This window comes from Hyla sarda, chromosome 5 (assembly GCF_029499605.1).
Source record: "Hyla sarda isolate aHylSar1 chromosome 5, aHylSar1.hap1, whole genome shotgun sequence".
Taxonomy (NCBI): domain Eukaryota; kingdom Metazoa; phylum Chordata; class Amphibia; order Anura; family Hylidae; genus Hyla; species Hyla sarda.
Window position 1 is genome coordinate 302,707,559 of NC_079193.1, and position 18,946 is coordinate 302,726,504.

Here is an 18,946-nt window from a genome sequence, read left to right on the forward strand (position 1 = left end):
GTTTCTGGTGCTGAAATCCTGATTCCGGCATCAGCTGAAAGAAAAGTCATGTCCATTCTTTCTATGAATTCCGCTCAGAAATGGATTGCTGTCAATGAGATTGCGCATTTCAAAGCAGTCCCAGTGGCCTTCGGATCATTGGAATGTTCAGGATGTCCCCTTGTGTTTTCCGTGCACACAGTCCGCAGGTAAACTACCATCTGAATATAGGCTAAGGAGGCCGCAGCAATCACCCGAGTCCCTCAGCCCATTCATTGAGCTGATTGGTGGGGATCCTGAGGTCGGCCCACCCCTGATCTTTTATGAACAACCTGCACTAAGGATATGCCGTCAATATTAAAGGGTTATTCCTATCTAAGACATTTATCACATGTCTACTGCATATGTTATAAGTTTGATACATGTTGTTCCTACATCTAGAGATAGAGGTTAGTTGGGAAGACAAAAACAGCTGAGCTGACTGTTTAGTGCAATCCATGCAAGTCCCTTTGTGGTTAATGAGATTTGCGTAAACAGCGCTGTTTGTAGATGCCATAAATGTTCACATGGGAAAACCCTGTAATTCCTAAAAAATCCCTTGAGCGATCCAGTGAATAGGTTTTATTCACATAGACACAATTACAATATTTTCCCATTTGTAAATGATGCAATAAGGAACAAAACGCGGCTTGTACAAACTTTACATAGTTACATAGTTTAAAAGGTTGAAAAAGGACAAGAGTTCATCAAGTTCAACATAAAGCCCTACTGTGTTGATCCAGAGGAAGGCAAAAAACCCTCATGAGGTTGATGCCAATTGCCCCATGAGAGGAAACATTCCGTCCCGACTCCAGTATGGCATCAGAATAAATCCCTGGATCAACGTTCTATCCCTGTAAATCTAGGATCCATAACCTGTAATGTTATTACTCTTTAGAAAAACATCCAGATCCCCTTGAACTTGTTTATTGCATCAGACATCACAACATCATGTGGCAGAGAGTTCTACAGTCTCACTGCTCTTACAGTAAAGAATCTCTGTCTGTTATAATAGTGAAACCTTCTTTCCTTTGGGTGTAGAGGATGCCCCCTTGTCATGGTTACCTGCCTAGGTATGAAAAGATCACCAAAAAGATCTCTGTACTGTCTGTAGATATATATGTACATTGTGATTAAATCGCCCCCAAGACGTCTTTTCTCCAAACTAAATAACCCCAAGCCTGATAACCTGTCTTGGTCCTGTAATCCTCCTATACCAGTAATTATCTTTGTCACCTCCTCTGCACCCTCTCTAGTTCAGCCATGTCCCTCCTATACACAGGAGCCCAAAACTGGACACAATACTCCATATGTGGTCTGACTAATGATTTATCCAGAGGTAAAACTGGGTTCCTGTCCCGAGCCTCTATGCCTCTCTTTATACATCCCATGACATTATCAGCTTTGGCAGCTGCTGCCTGGCACTGGTCACCAAAGTTAAGCTTAGTGTCAACCAATACCCCCAAATCTTTTGCGGTAGAAGTTTTACCTAATGTTTTATTATTTAGCACAATTGTACATGTTGTTTTTACGGTCCAAATCCATCACCTTACATTTGTCCACATTAAATTTCATTTGTCATGTCTGTGCCCAAGCCTCCAGCTTCCCCAGATCCCTCTGTAATATTATGTTATCCTCCTCTGTGGTGATCACCTTACCCAGTTTACTGTCATCGGCAAATATAGAAATTCTACTTTGTAATCCCTCTACAAGGTCATTAATAATCATACGGAAGAGAAGTGGACCCAGTACTGACTCCTGCGGTACCCCACTAGTTCCATTGATCCCCACCCTCTGCTTCCTATCGCTGAGCCAGATGGAAACCCATTTACATATGTCCTCCCCCAGTCCCAGTTTCCTCCTTTTAATGTATTAAGCTTTTATGCGGCACAGTATCAAATGCCTTTGAAAAGTCCAGATATACAGCATCCACAGCTTCACCACGGTCCAATCTATAACTGCCAGACAAATCTTGCATTACCCATGTTGTTGCTTTACTATGATGTTATTTTCATTGAGATACCCCAGAATAGCATTTCTCCGAAAACCCTCAAAAATCTTACCCACAACAGATGTTAGACTTACAGGCCTATAGTTCCCAAGATCCCGTTTTGATCCCTTTTTTTAATATTGGTACCACATTTGCTAAGCAGCAGTCCTGTGTCACACTTCCTGTCATAATATAATCTTTATAAGGAATAATGGTCTGTCTAACATGGTACCTAATTCCTGAAAAACTCTTCCATCTGGGCCCGGTGATTTGTGTGTTTTAATGTTGATGAGGCGGCACTGCACTTCTTGTGACGTAAAGCCAAGCATACGTACACACATGTAGGCCTGACTTTCTGAGGGATGTTGGAGCGGGGACAGGCCCTGTGACGAATACAATCTTGTGACTGTCCTGTGTGATTGAGATACATATTTTGCTTAGGAGTGAAGACTAGAAACATTGTTTTAGCGCAGAAAGCCAGAACGTGGTGTTACAGAGTGTTATTTCCCTCACAGAGTCTCATTCTCTTACTCATTCCCATTAAGCCCGTAGTAGTAAGCAAAATTGCTCATATGACCCAAAAGAAATATGCAGTACTAATCTTTTTACATGCCGCCTTGTGCCCCATTATAACTGTAATGGTACCGTGTCATGTACAGAGTGGGCATATGTCCTCCAATCACTCATCCAGGGGCACAACTACCAGCTGCAATAGGTACTTACTAGAGGAGATAGTGACACAAGAAGCAGCTTTTACCTGTGACAGGTGTTTTTTTTTGGTCATTTCCCCCCCCCCATCTCGTTTGTATCCCATCACTGTCTATTTTAACCATGGCGTTTAGCGGTGTAATGGTTTGTCTGTACTTTGTGATTGACTTTTGTAAACTTCATACTACTCTAGAAAGTCCAAATCTCAGGTGTGCTAAAAATTTTCATTGAAAATAGGGATCGACCGATTTTCGGTTTGAGTTATCGGCTATCGGCCTGAAAGGTCGCAGATTATCGGTGTCGGTATCGGCCCTAAAAAAAAACGATATCGGTCGATCCCTAATTGAAAGATCATCGCTGTGTATAAAGAGACTTGCAATAAAAATAATTTCGCCATGAAATAGTCTGATTGTGACCATGATAATGACTAGAGATGAGCGAACTTACAGTAAATTCAATTCGTCACGAACTTCTCGGCTCGGCAGTTGATGACTTATCCTGCGTAAATTAGTTCAGCTTTCAGGTGCTCCCGTTGGCTGGAAAGATGGATACAGTCCTAGGAGACTCTTTCCTAAGACTGTATCCACCTTTTCCAGCCCACCAGAGCACCTGAAGGCTGAACTGATTTATGCAGGATAAGTCATCAACTGCCGAGCCGAGAAGTTTATAACGAATCGAATTTACTGAAGTTCGCTCATTTCTAATAAATACATAATTGTGAGAGATAGAATTATCGGCACATATAAAGACTCCTCGTATACTTCCTTAAAGGGGTACTCCACTGGAAAACATTTCCTTTTAAATGAGCTGCTGCCAGAAAGGTAAAAAGATTTGTAAATTACTTCTATTAATCCTTCCAGTACTTATCAGCTGCTGAGGAAGTGAAGTGCTTTTCTTTTAGAATTTCCTTTCTGTCTGACAACAGTGCTCTCTGCTGACATCTCTGTACATGTCAGAAACTGTCCAGAGCAGGAGAGGTTTACTATAGGGATTTGCTCCTTCTCTGGACAGTTCCTGACATGGACAGAGGTGTCAAAAGAGAGCACTGTGGTCAGATGGAAAGGACATTCAAAATGAAAAGAACTTCCTGTGCAGCATACAGCAGCTGAGAAGTACTGGAAGGGTTATGATGTTTAAATAGAGTAATTCACAAATCTTTTTAACTTTCTGGCACCAGTTAATTAAAATAAAAAATCAGCAGAGTACCCCTTTAATGATAAATAGCTGGTGTCAAACAAGCGGTCAAAGTGCCAAATTGTACCTGTAATGGAATCGGTAAAGGCCTCTTCACTTGTAAGCTGCTTTACCATTGAGCTTTTGATGGTGTTAGATTGTTCTCGGCAGATCTGGCATTTTTGCTAGGATCAGCTCAATGTCTGTGGCAGTGATTCCCAACCAGGGTGCCTCCAGCTGTAGCAAAACTACAATTCCCAGCATGCCCGGACAGCCTTTGGCTGTCCGGGCATGCTGGGAGTTGTAGTTTTGCAACAGCTGGAGGCACCCTGGTTGGGAAACACTGGTCTATGGGCAGTCATTTAACAGGTTGGACTTTTCCTGTCCTATTTTGTTGCTTTTACCTGTAGGCATGTTCCAGATGTTCACACTACCAACACCGAATTTGGGGAAAAAGAGGGGGGCCTTTACTTGCCCCTTTAATTCTGTAGCACGGACGCTCCGCTGTCCCCAATCACTGGCATTAGTTGTCTTTTCCTGCATATAGACCTTTGAGCCAGTGGTTGGCTGCAGTGTCACATGAACACTATATGTAATCTCATCCCAGCACTTCCAACAGGGGACACCAGATTAGGCAGGAATTTAGGGGTTGTTAAAGGGGTACTTCGGTGGAAAAAAAAAATTCTAATTAACTGGTGCCAGAAAGATAAACATATTTGTAAATTACTTCTATTAAAAATTCTTCTTTTCAAAGAGTTTTATTAAAGGAGTATTCCAGGAAAACACATTTTATTTATTTATTTAATATATATATATATATATATCTGTGTGTGTGTGTATATATATCTGTATATCAACTGGCTCCAGAATGTTAAACAGATTTGTAAATTACTTCTATTAAAAAATCTTAATCCTTCCAATAATTATAAGCTGCTGAAGTTGACTTGTTCTTTTCTGTCTGGCCATAGTGCTCTCTGCTGACATCTCTGATTGTTTCGGGAACTGCACAGAGTAGAATAGGTTTGCTATAGGGATTTGCTTCTACTTTGGACAGTTCCCGAGACAGGTGTCCTCAGAGAGCACTTAGACAGAAAAGAACAACTCGACTTCAGCAGTTAAAAAGTACTGAAAGGATTAAGAATTTTTTTTTAATAGAAGTAATTTACAAATCTGTTTAACTTTCTGGAGCCAGTTGATATATATATATATATATATATATATATATATAAAGTTTTTTCTTGGATAACCCCTTTAAATTTAGAAGTGAACAAAAATAAATGCATATAAATCACATAGAAACAGCAAGGAAGCATCAGCAGAATGCTTCAGCGGAGCCAAAAAGTCCCTTAGGTGGAGAACGGAGTCCCGATGAAGACAGTTTAGGGATAACCAGAGAGCCTCTATTAAAAAATCTTAACCCTTCCATTACATATCAGCTGCTGTATGCTCCAGAGGAAGTTGAGTTGCTCTTTTCTGTCTGACCACAGTGCTCTCTGCTGACACCTCTGTCCATGTCAGGAACTGTCCAGAGCTGGTGAGGTTTGCTATGGGGATTTGCTCCTGCTCTTTAGTTCCTGTCATGGACAGATATGTCAGCAGAGAGCACTGTGGTCAGACAAAAAGAAACAACTCAACTTCCTGTGGAGCATACAGCAGCTAAGTACTGAAGGATTAAGATTTTTTAATACAAGTAATTTATAAATCTGTATTACTTTCTGGAGCCGGTTGATATGAAAAAAAAATGTTTTCCACTGGAGTACCCCTTTAAAGCCTTGTTTTTTCTCCAATCCCAGCCTACTAACCACTCATGGCAAAACCCTCTGGGACAAAAAAGTTTAAACAAAATGTTTACACCTATTAAATGATTGTTTTCTTCACAGAAGATCTATGTGGGGTGAGGGGCTTTCTCATTTGATGAAGTTTTCCCCCTATTATCAGGATAGGGGATAACTAGCTGATAACAGGGGAGTCCCGGCCACTGGGGCTTCTGTTGTTAAAATCATCAGGGACCCCAGCAATCCGAAATATCCCCCTGTGGATAGAGAATAACTTCATCTGATGGGGAAAACCCTTTTAAATCAGAAAGTTTACTGACATTAAAGCGTTTTTTCGTTGTCTGGAGAAGTTTACTGCCGTAGATCACCCATAATATCTGTATTGTCAAGTAGTGCGGTTTCCTGAAGCCTTTGTGCTGATAGTTTTTTGGCATTGTGTCCACCTCTTCACGGCGGATGTTATTCTGATAGGATAATGACCCAGAAGCTGTAGTCTGCTCAAATCCCACATCTGGAGTCAGATCAGAAGAGGGTTTCTTTCCCTTCCCTTGTATGTTATAAAAATTACAGTAAGTATTACCATGATAGAGACAAGTCACCGTTATGAAGTGGGTTCTGTTTAGATAATCCCCTGCCCTCCCCTATTGATACTTACCTTAAACACACTGTGCTGCTGTGAACACTTGTAATGAGCTCTGGTAAAGTGAAAGCTGAGCTGTGATTGGTTGTTGTGGGCAAAACCAGGCTGTTTTGCTTTCTGGCAGATTGATAAATCTTGGTCGGAATGCAGTGGTCTATGGACTCCTAGATGTTACAAAACTACAACTCTCAGCATGCTGTTGGTTGTGTGGGCATGCTGGAAGTTGTAGTTTTACAACATCTGGAGGTCCATAGTTTAGAGACCGCTGCTGTAATGTGTCTTGATATGCATGTGTGTTCCTGACTTGGTTTTCCTGTGATATATTTCAGACTTTTCCACCTTCTATAATAAATTATTGAATTAGTTTACTAGGTTAGATGGTTGACATTTCTTAATGCAGCTCCTCATACAAGAAAACGTTTTCAGCATAATAATTCACAAATACATGCGAACAATGCAAGTGTGAACAGAACTGTAAGGGAACCAAGCACTGGAGTTTACCTTATATAAACGCTTAGCAACTCGTTATATCTGGTAAGATCTTTATCCTCATCATCCTCGGGGGGACGTTATTTCTCCCAGACATGGTAAGTATTTGAAGTTCTAAAGTCTCTCCAGCTGCCCCACAAGTAGTCCCCTGGAAGTGAAGCTATACAGTGACCCCCCCCGATCTACAATGGCCTCCATCGTTGTCATCCCGTCGCTGCGCACGCCATCCCGTCATCAAATAGGAGCGGCGTGCCTAGCGACGTGATGGCGGCAACGTGAGAGTGAGGGTGCCGGGGAAGCAGAGGCCTTGCCGGAGTGTCGGGGACACCCCAGGGATGCGGCGACAGCGATGGAAGGCGACATCCAGGGCAGCGGTGACGGTCCGGAGTGGCGGGGACACGCGAGTATAACCTCCTATACCAGTGGTCTTCAACCTGCAGACCTCCACATGTTGCAAAACTACAACTCCCAGCATGCCTGGACAGCCGTTGGCTGTCAGGCTCTATGTCTCAGTCGCAAATGCCCTAAGAAATTTGATAAGGTGTGGACCCCTTGGCTGTTGCTCAAAGTCTCGTCTGATCCGCCGGATAGAGTGCATCAGAAGGTTATCGATTGATGCCTTTTGTATCTGTGGTGTTGGGGCTTGGGGGGGGGGGGGGGGGGGGAGGTGCCGGGAAGTATGTTTGTAGTACGTCTGGTTGGGCCTCCTTTTATTGGGTCTCAGAGTTGCTCTTCTGTTACATTGGTACTCATCTTGCCCCCCTCCCCCTCCTTGTGATGGTGATGGGGCTGGTTTCTGGGTCCTCTCAGGAGTGCTGTTGTCTGTGATTGTTCCTATTTCGCCATGTTGGCAGTGTTTGTTATTGAAATTTGCAAAACTTAAATACTTAATAAAAAAAAATATTGCCACTGTTAGGGGAGGGAAAAGATGCATTAGATGAAGAGGATCGTGCCAATATTAGTAAGTCTGAAGACACCACTCTCCAGCCTAAGGCTTTACCCAAGCTGTATTTATTACATCAGGTATAGGTTTTCTCTAAATGTACAATATATCACCATGCTGTTAGACCAGAAAACTCCAGTAGCCAGGCTGTCACACCTATTGCTTATTGTAGAAGGAACATAGCGTCCTGTACACACATAAGCAGCTTTTGTTATGTGCTACCCTCTGGATTTCGCATGATATGTACTGTACCATGTTGAGCAGAGGAATGTGCCCCGGTTACCTTTGCTGTCCTTTCATTCACTTACTATAAAATGTCTTTTTTTGCAGCCCCAAGAGGAGCACTGAGAAGCGAAATCGAGAGCAAGAAAATAGATACATAGAGGAGCTGGCAGAGCTGATTTTCGCGAATTTCAATGATATTGACAACTTCAATTTTAAACCCGACAAATGTGCAATCCTGAAGGAAACTGTGAAGCAGATTCGACAGATCAAAGAGCAAGGTAAGACATTTAAGACGCGAGTGAGGCGACCGGGAAGGGACACCTGTACAGTTAGAGCTGTTTGTATGAAGCCGGATTCTTTAAAGGTGCCCCGCCAATTGGAACATTAGGCTTGTGCAAAACATTCCAGTCTAACCAGCTTTCCCAGTCTTATTACAGTGTTTTCTCCATGTAGTAGTTTGCATATGACGTGTTTAAAACGTCTATGGAAGATTTGGATTCAGCAAGCAGCTTATTAGGAGATTTAGCATAGTGCTTGCTTAGCCACATTTAGTATCTGTCAGAATTGGAATAGAAACCACTGCTTGGCACATGCAGCAAGAGTGCATTAGAAGTGTATACCGTATATATTCGAGTATAAGCAGAGTTTCATGCTGAAAACGCCCCCCTCGGCTTATATTCGAGTGAACTCTCCGCCTGTCAATCCCTTCTCAGTGGTCTTCAACCTGTGGACCTCCAGATGTTTCAAAACTACAACTCCCACCATGCCCGGACAGCCATCAGCTGTCCGGGCATGCTGGGAGTTGTAGTTTTGAAACATCTGAAGGTCCGCAGGTTGAAGACCACTGCGGCCTTCGTCATCATCCAGACACCCCCTTTAGTTTTCTACTCCCCTCCCCTCGGTGGGAAGGAAGGGTGAGCTGGTCCGGGCCATCTATGCTGCAAGGACCGTCTGGTGGGAAGGGTTAGTCGTTCCGGGCTGTCCATCTTCACCAGGAGGCCCTCTTCTCCGGTCCTGGCCGGCCCTGGACTAGTGACGTTGCCTTGACGATGACGCACAGGGATGTCCCTTCGCATAAACGTCCCTGTGCGTCGTCATCAAGGCAACATCACTAGTCCGGGGTCGGCCCGGAGCAGAGAAGAGGGCCTCCTGGTGAAGATGGACAGCCCGGAACAACTAACCCTCCCCACCGGACGGTCCCTGCAGCATAGATGGCCCGGACCACCTCACCCTTCCTTCCCACCGAGGGGAGTAGAAACTAAAGGGGGTGGGTCTGGATGATGACGAAGGCCCGGCAGTGATCTCAACCTGTGGACCTCCCAGATGTTTCAAAACTACAACTCCCAGCATGCCCGGACAGCCGATGGCTGTCCGGGCATGCTGGGAGTTGTAGTTTTGCAACATCTGGAGGTCCACAGGTTTAAAGGGATTGACAGCCGGTGATGATGAAGGGGGAGGATGACAGGGTGATGATGACGGGGGTCTGGATGATGACAGGGGGGTGGGGGGGGAATGTATTTCCCACCCTAGGCTTATAGTCGAGTCAATAACTTTTCCTGGGTTTTTGGGGTGACATTAAGGGCCTCGGCTTATATTCGGGTCGGCTTATACTCGAGTATATACAGTACACTATACACTGTAATTGTTCTGACATGGCATGGAGGTATGCAACTTTGTGCTAGGTAATACAGATTGTCAAGGCAACCTTACATTGTCCAAGAAGTATCATGCACCGATCCTATACATGATATTCGATCATACAGTTGCAGAGTTTGGTCAGCTTGGGGTATATGCCTGCGAGGATACAGGATTCTCAGGGTGGTAGATAAAAGAAATAAAAACACATGTATTCACCTGTTACCAATCCCCTGCTGGTGCCAGTCCTTGGTGCTCAGTGCTTCTGTCTGGACTTATAGGACATTCCTGCTTAACCAGTCACTGGCTTCAACCGTGATCTGTGTCGGCCTAGTTGCTAAGTAAACCCTGTATCAGGGCTGAAACAGTCTGTCCCCAGTAAGTCGAAGGTCACATTTTGTTTTCAGGTATATCAGAGGTAAATGCCAGGAGTATACACTGATGTTATGACTCTGTTAGATGTCACTGTGGCACACTTCAGCCATTGACCTCCTTACTGCACTTTCATATATGGTAAAACAAAAAACCTGCAAGATATGATGAATTCCTGCCCAGCGTATGCCAAGAGTGCAACTTTAGAGCATAAACTGTGGCCCAGATTTACCAATCTGCCTAAAACCAAAACTGGCTGATTTTGCCCATAGCAGCCAATCACAGCTCAGCTTTCATTATACCAGAGCTTAGTTAGATATAAAAGCTGAGCTGTGATTGGTTGTTATGGATAAAAATAGACCATATTGGTTTTAGACAGATTAATATATGTGGGCCTGGATAGGGGAGGGGTCTGTGTACATTTTGGAGTATAGTTGAGGAATACTTTTGTATTTACATCTGATATGCTAAGCAAAAACTAAATGTGGACGTGACTTAAAGGTGAACTCCGGAATATAAAAATTGTCGCCCATAGTGCCGGCAGTAAAAAAATAAAGATGTACATACCTTCCTCCGCTCCCCCGGGGCCTTCGGTAACCGTCTCTGGTCTCCGCCGTGATCCTCTTCCTGGTTGCCGGTGGTCTGAGAGTCTTACTGCGCTCAGCCAATCATTGAGCGTCAGTGTGATGTTTTCAGCCGCAGGTGCCGGTGTAGTGAAGAATTTTGTGTCCTGAAGCGTTCTCACACTGCCGCTCAGCCTATCGCCAGCCGAGTCTGACTTCGCTGCGGCTGGTGATTGGCTGAGCGCAGTATGATTCGTCCGACCACCGGCAACCAGGAAGTGAGTCACGGTGGAGACCGGAGCTGGTTACCGGAGGCTCCGGGGGACCGGAGGAAGGTATGTACATCTTTATTTTTTTTTTTACTGCCGGCACTATGGGTGACAATTTTTATATTCCGGAGTTCTCCTTTAAAGGGGTACTCCGCTGCTCAGCGTTTGGAACAAACTGTTCCGAACGCTGGTGCCGGCGGCGAGAGCGCGTGACGTCATAGCCCCGCCCCCTCATGACGTCACACACCGTTGGGCGTGACGTCATGAGGGGGCGGGGCTATGACGTCACGTGCTCCCTTCACCAGCGTTCGTAACAGTTTGTTCCAAACGCTGAGCAGCGGAGTACCCCTTTAACTCTGCTGTCAGCATAGTGTTGCATTATGCTGATATACCCAGTTTGGTAGCTTTTGGCTGTCCAGACATGCTGTAGTTTTGCAACAGCTAGAGGCGCACTGGATGGGATCCACTGGTCCAAGCCATAGGGACATAAAGCGTTGTGTAGAAACAAAAGTAAGATGCAGAGTTTGTGTTTTCTCAGTATTTTATTTTATTTTTTTACTCCTCTTCACATGAACAGCTGAGATTTTTGCTAGTAGAAACGCAGCACCAAAAAGATCATCATGTATATTAAGGGTTTACCGTTTTTTTCCATACTCTACATCTATACGCTGTTGTTCAGTCACAATTGGATGTTGGTGTATATGTGCACGTACTGGTATGGAGCAGACCGTCCTGTTCTGGCTTGTTCGATGATTCTATGATGATCTCTGCTTATTTGCTCTGTCAGTTTACAATCATGATACATGTCTGAATTTCTTGCTCGATCACATTATTTGTTTTGTATAAGAATTTAGAATTTCGCTTGTCCTGACTTTGCTTATCTCGCGTTCTCTATTATCAGCCTCATTTCTGTCATGTATCTCACTTCTGTATTTAAGGTTTCATTTTTCTATTCGCTTTTTGAGTCTTTTTCCCGTAAATTATCTCTGTTATATATATTTCTGCAATAATTCGTCATCAGGAATTTAAACTGAAGCTGATATTTAGGGGTTGTTGATATATTCTTACAAAGTATTGAATGTACACATGACATTAAATTGCCACAAGAACCAATGAAGCTATCCCTAGACATAGCAGCACGCAGTGTTAGTCTAGTATGGAAATTCTAGAACGGTGTGTTGATCGCATGAGTTGTGGTCGCCGAGTGGAGGAGAAAGAATGCGTACAAGAACCTGTGAGCTGTTTCATGCTGTCCAAACCACGGGCAGTGTGAAACAGAAACAGGCAGCAGGATGCTGGGACACTATCATTTATTCTGAAAGGCTTGGGAATTTCATAACATGTTGTTGCTACCATAATAACAATTTATAGTGTTACTGTTATTTCTAAAAAAAACTTATGACGTGTCATCCAGACATGTGAAAAGTTTACATTGCATCTGGTCTGATTCCTGAGACCCACTGCAAGCACTTTTTCACCCCCCCAGCTGACCACCCGATCGAACTCTCTTTCTTTCCATAGACAAGGGGTCTCAAACTGAAAATATCTGGGGGCCACTGGAGGTAGCGGCTGGGTGAGGCTGGGCCGCATGCACCCCTCACATATAATGCCCCCATCAGGCGCCCCTCATCATCCACCAGCAACACCCCCCACAGCAGTAGCACTCCCATCATCCACCAGCAACAATCCACTCCCCCATTCCCCCTACCCCTCTGTGATGATAGGGGTGCTACTGCTGGGGGGGGGGGGGAGGAGTATAGAGGTAGGCAGCAGTTTCCCCACATTAGCAAGGTAGCAGCTTCCCCACATTAGGTAGCACAGTTTCCCCACATAAGGTAGCCGTTGCACAGTTTCCCCACATTAGGTAGCCTTAGCATAGAATCCCCACATTAGGTTGCCACAGCACAGATTCCCCACATTAGTTAGCCTTAGCACAGTTTCCCCACATTAGGTACCCTTAGAATAGATTCTGCACGTTAGGTAGTAGCTGCACAGTTTCCCCACGTTAGGTAGCAGCAGCCTGTTTCCCCACATTAGGTAGCGCAGCACAGATTCCCCACATTAGGTAGCCTTAGCACAGATTCCCCACATTAGGTAGCCTTAGCACAGATTCCCCACATTAGGTAGCCTTAGCACAGATTCCCCACATTAGGTAGCCTTAGCACAGATTCCCCACATTAGGTAGCCTTAGCACAGATTCCCCACATTAGGTAGCCTTAGCACAGATTCCCCACATTAGGTAGCCTTAGCACAGATTCCCCACATTAGGTAGCCTAAGCACAGATTCCCCACATTAGGTAGCACAGCACAGTAGTTTCCCCACATTAGGTAGCGCAGCACAGTTTCCCCACATTAGGTAGCCTTAGCACAGACTCCCCACATTAGGTAGCGCAGCACAGTTTCCCCACATTAGGTAGTCATAGAACAGATTCCCCACCTGGACTGCGCTACTTACATCTGCCTGTGGGGACTTCCTGGCGGAGGTGCGCACTATAAGTGACATCATCGCATGCACTATGCAGGAAGTTGGCGTCTCTGCGCGGCGCTTGCTATGACGTCACTCACCGCGCGCACCTTTGCCAGGATTCCCCGCAGGCAGATGTAAGTAGCAGTTTCGTGACTGGGCAAGACTGGTGCGTCATGTGTGCATCGGGTCCCATGTAGCAGTGTTTGCCGAAGTGTGTGAAGTCTTCAGATGTATTCTTCTTCTGCTATATTCTCCACAATAAGTTCTTTTCTTTTTGAATTTCCTTTCTGTCCGACCACAGTGCTCTCTGCTGACACCTCTGTCCATTTTAGGAAATGTCTGAAGCAGGAGACGTTTGCTGTGAGGATTTGCTTGTACTCTGGACAGTTCCTAAAATAGACAGAGGTGTCAGCAGAGAGCACTTGTGGTCAGACAGAAAAGAAATCCAAAAAAAGAAAAGAACTTCCTGTGGATCATAACAGCAGCTGATAATTACTGGAAGGATTAAGATTTTTAAATAGAAGCAATTTACAAATCTGTTTAACTTTCTGGCACCAGTTGATTTGCAAGGGTTAATAGCAGAAAATACCCCACAAAATGTGTAACCCCATCTCTTCTGAGTATGGAGGTACCCCATAAGTTGACCTGAAGTGCACTATGGGCAAACTACAATGCTCAGAAGAGAAGGAGTCATATTTGGCTTTTTGAGAGCAAATTTTGCTCGGGGCATGTTGCATTTAGGAAGCTCCTATGGTGCCAGGACCGCAAAAAAAAAACACATGGCATACCATTTTGGAAACTGGACCCCTTGAGGAACGTAACAAGGAATAAAGTGAGCCTTAATACCCCACAGGGGTTTCACGACTTTTGCATACATAAAAAAAAAAAAAAATTTCCAGTGGAGTACCCCTTTAATAATAAAAAATGATATAATTTTTCCTTTGTTCTTTTTGGAGAATGCAGATGAAGCCGGGTCCTCCTGTCTGCTTCTAGTTTTGTTTTCTGTAAGCTTGTGACCCACAACGGGGACGTGTCACTGCACGGCAGTGCTTCCCAACCAGGGTGCCTCCAGCTGTTGCAAAACTACAACTCCCAGCATGCCCGGACAGCCAACGGCTGTCCGGGCATGCTGGGGGTTGTAGTTTTGCAACAGCTGGAGGCACCCTGGTTGGGAAGCACTGCTGTACGGGTTAACATTAAAATACTTTAACCAAAAGTGTCCAGCACTCTTCAGCGGTCCTCCTCTGTATGCTTAGTCATCTTGTCACGCGCTTCACAAAACAATTCCTGGCATAGCTGACAGTGCATCAAAGTCTCACTTTCTCAGCTAAGAAGGGAAAAAAACGGAATTGCGTCTGGACCGGTGATATCTTTTTCTGGGGAAACTGTGATTTTGCTAATGAGAGTGAAGTGTATATGTGAAAAGAGGGAAGTGCTGGTAAGACTTGCTGTAGGCTGCTCCCAGTGAGAAAGAGGGCAGCTGCGCCCATTGCTCGCCGCTCCTTCTCGCTCCTTTTTTTTTTTTTTTTTTTTTTTTTCAGGCACTGTGGGAGTTTTCGGCAGCCAGATGATATATGGTGCATTAATGTTGAAAAGATAAACAGATTCGGAGAGCACAGGAAGGGCCTTGTGTTTTCCTGCGAGCAGAATGCTTCCTAATGAATACGAATGTGATGCTGGCTTCACCAGGCCATATGGCAGCTTTTCTAATTTTAGTATTGTGCAGATGTATAATTGTCTCACTTGCTTACCTCCTAAAGCTTTCCTGAGCAGCAACATGTCCTTACCTCCCTCAATTCCCGAGTGGCTCACATTGTCTTGCACGGCTTTTCTTAGGGAGAGGCCTGCTATTATATAGCTGAAGTGCATGAGGTATACATCGGAGGGATTCCCTGATGGCTTAGTAACACCAGCTCACCTCCCGATGTCCCTGTGAATGGATCCACGCACGGCTCAGTGGGACTTGCTCCACAAAATGAAAGATAATTGATCCAGTACGGGCAGTTAAAGGGGTACTCCACTGGAAAATGTTTTCGTTCAATCAACTGGTGCCAGATAGTTAAACAGATTTGTAAATTACTTCTGTTAAAAAAAATCTTAATCCTTCCAGTACTTATCAGCTGCTGTATGCTACAGAGGAAACTCTATTCTTTTTGAATTTATTTTCTGTCTGACCACAGTGCTCTCTGCTGACACCTTTGTCCATGTCAGGAACTGTCCAGAGAAAGAGAGGTTGGCTATGGGGATTTGCTCCTACTCTGGACAGTTCCTGACATGGACAGAGGTGTCAGCAGAGAGCCCTGTGGTCAGGCAGAAAGGAAATTAAAGAAGAAAAGAACTTCCTCTGGAGCATACAGCAGCTGAAAAGTACTGGAAGGATTAAGATTTTTAAATAGAAGTCATTTACAAATCTGTTTAACTTTCTGCCACCAGTTAATTAAAAAAAAAATGTTTTCCAGCGGAGTACCCATTTAAGACTTTTGATATGTCTCTATGACTTAGCAAAAGTTATTAAAAAAGAATCTTTTACTGTGTCATAGAGACATATCAAAAGTTTTGATTGGTCGTGGTGTTGGGACCCCGACCAATCAGTAGAATGAGCTGGAAGAAGTGCACAGTTGACGCCTTCTCTCCCAATTCTGTGTCACATGACTGGGACGGTCTCATAATGTAAGTCTTGTAGGTCTGTCTCTCTCATGGCGGTGTGCTTCTCTCACCGCTCATTTTAAGGACTCTGAAAACTCAGACCCCGACCAATAAAAACTTTGACTCTAGGACACGTCAAAGGTTTTTTTTTTGTTTTTTTTTATAATGACCATTATACTCTAAAGTGTGTGTCATTTAAAGAGCTCCTGTCATCAAACCATATTTTCTAAACTATCTTAGATTATATTCCCTAACAAAAAAAATTCTGAGCTTTAAAAAGCTGTGTATCATATCTTTCCCCTTTCCCCTTGCCACATCCTGGCAGGAGAAAGTGGGCGTTCCCCAGCAGGCGTGACGTCACTGAAGTCTGCGAGAGCTGTGCCTCCCCATGCCCCGCACCCACTTACTGAGTTTGGTCTCCTGCCAGGCCGGGAGGAGACCAAATTAACTGTTTGACTTTCGCAGGAAACAAAACAGAGCCACCTAGTGGCTGTTTTTTTTGTCACATTGAAAACATGTAAAGGTTGAGAATTTTAACAGCAAGTAAATAGCAAAGTGTCTTATAATTACATAAAGAACAATATATTAAACGTTTAGTTTGGTGACAGGTACTTTTTAAAAGGTTTTCACATGTCTGAGACTTGACCAACGTTTAGTTAGGAGGCGATTCATGTGCTGATTCCCCTACTGATTGTAATGGGGAGAAACTTCCCCTGCTGTATTCCCACAGCATCTCCTTATAATTCTGTGACCCTGTCTTCTGCAGTGAGAAGATGGCTGGGAGGAACAGCTGGGTGCTTCACCCTATTTATTCTAGTAATCAGTGGGGTCTCAGCACCCAGACACCCACCGATCAAAACCTTTGACAATCATTTATTTTTTTATTTTTTTTAAATGACAGTAACACATTATACCTAAGTGAGTGAGAACCATGGTCCAGATTTATCAAATGTCTACAGTAGAGCTATTTTCCCACGTTTATTTGGGTGGTGGGTTTGACTAGCGCGCATCTTATTTATCAAGAAGGTGCAGCAGGATGATGAATTTTGCGCAGCTCTGCTGTGGTGGGAAAAGCTCTACCACATACACTTTTTCTAGACGCTTGTGAGGGAGGGAAGTAGACACTTTCCCAGGTCCTGAATTTGGCAGGTTTGGTGTTTTTACTTACTTTCACAGAGCTGCCGGGACATTTTTACTTTCATTTCAGGCGCTAAAATAAAATTTTTATTGCGGTGTCTAAGGGGTTAAAGCCGGGCATCACAGTGATCGGTGATGTCTGGCATTAGAGATGGGTCCACCCAGCTATGACCAGCGCTCAGCTCCTAATCACATGTCATAGAAGGGGAGTGGGATACTGTCGTCCACAAGGGGTTAAAGGCTGAATTGTGGAAGGTAGAAGTGATTCTCATGCCTGCTGGTAGGGGGTGTAGCTTTGCGCCTAAAAAAAAGTACCTCTACGCACAAAATAGCGACTTTAGACAAAAGTCGCAAATGATAAAGAAGTGACCACTGCATGGTCAAAAAGAAAAATCAAAAGACTCATAAAAGTCTCAAAATATGCTGCTTGCGCCTGAACTGCGCCAAAACATAGACAAAAAAATGCTCCAAAAGCAACGATAAATCTCCCCCTATAACTTGTGATCAGGTAAAATAAGCACAAAGCTTAACTGAGAATTTGTGGTAGAAAATAAATGGGACAATATTAACATAAGTCTGTGGTGCTGAGGTTGAATTATTCCCTGACTTTATTGAAGCTCCCGATCTAGTACATAACGCACAGGGGTCCGATGTTTGGCAGCGCAGTAGTCGGACTTGTGTTTTCACTATGATACAATGACAAGATTTTCATTATTGGAGTCATAAGCTCTATGGGGGAGGTTTATCAAAACCTGTGCAGAGGAAGAGTGGTGCAGTTGCCCATAGCAACCAATCAGATTGCTTCTTTCATTTTCCACAGGCCTCTAAAGAGGCCTCTAAATCTGATTGGTTGCTATGGCCAACTACACCACTCTTCCTCTGCACAGGTTTTGATAAATCTCCCCATATCTGTGCATTTTACTACAGTGGTCCCTCAAGTTACAATATTAATTGGTTCTGGTACAACCATTGTATGTTGAAACCATTGTATGTTGAGACCAGAACTCTATGGAAACCTGGTAATTGGTTCTAAAGCCCCAAAATGTCATCCAAAAATAGGAAAAAGGTGAGAATTAAAGAAAAATAAGTAGATAATTAATATAGATAAAGCAAATCCTTACATATAAAAGTAAGAAAGATCTGCTGGGAGCTGTAAATCACTGTCTATTTCAGTGTTTTCCAAGCAGGGAGCCTCCAGCTGTTGCAAAACTACAACTCCCAGCATGCCCGGACAGCCAAAGGCTGTCCGGGCATGCTGGGAGTTGTAGTTTTGCAACATCTGGGGGCACCCTGCTTGGGAAACACTGGTCTATGTAGAGGACAGGAGCTTCTACAGGGTCCTAAAAAAGTAACATGGAGCCGCCCTCAACTGGTGTCCAAAGGAGCAGCTAACCCTGGTACAGGTAAGGTATACAGAACATGTAATACCTCCCTGTACTGTAAGGGGCGCTACCAGACACCAGGTAGTGCATACGCTTCAATAATACAGGGGTATTACCAGTAAATTGCCCATTCTGATTGGTCAGTTCTTCCGGTCATTGACACGTTTCGCAGATCTGGACTGTCTGTACATTGTATGTTGAGTCTGGTTTCAACTTACAATGGTCCAGAAAAGACCATTGTATGTTGAAACTATTGTATGTTGAGGCCATTGTAAGTTGAGGGATCACTGTATATCTGAGTCATTAATTGAATCTTTATTGCCCAGCCCTTCCATCATGGGAGTTAAACAAGCCTGTTGTTATGTAGCTTGTTACTGACCGGGCAATCCAGTTTACCTCATTCCAGGCACCTTTCAGTCAGACCGTTTAGGACAAGTTCACACACAGCTGTAGTGGTCCCACCGCACCAGAAAATCACTATTAGGGTACGTTCCCACACGGCGTATTTTGCTGC

General features: G+C 44.1%; 1 protein-coding gene across 10 annotated transcripts in view; it reads left to right on the top strand.

Moving 5' to 3' along the window:
- NCOA2 (nuclear receptor coactivator 2) overlaps positions 1–18,946 on the top strand; it is a 255,534-nt gene that overhangs the window by 160,751 nt on the left and 75,837 nt on the right. For all 10 annotated transcript variants that reach the window (XM_056522108.1, XM_056522104.1, XM_056522105.1 and 7 more), the window contains one exon: positions 8,067–8,239. In XM_056522108.1, coding sequence (XP_056378083.1) covers positions 8,067–8,239 — 173 coding nt within the window. The remainder of the gene's footprint in view (positions 1–8,066; positions 8,240–18,946) is intronic.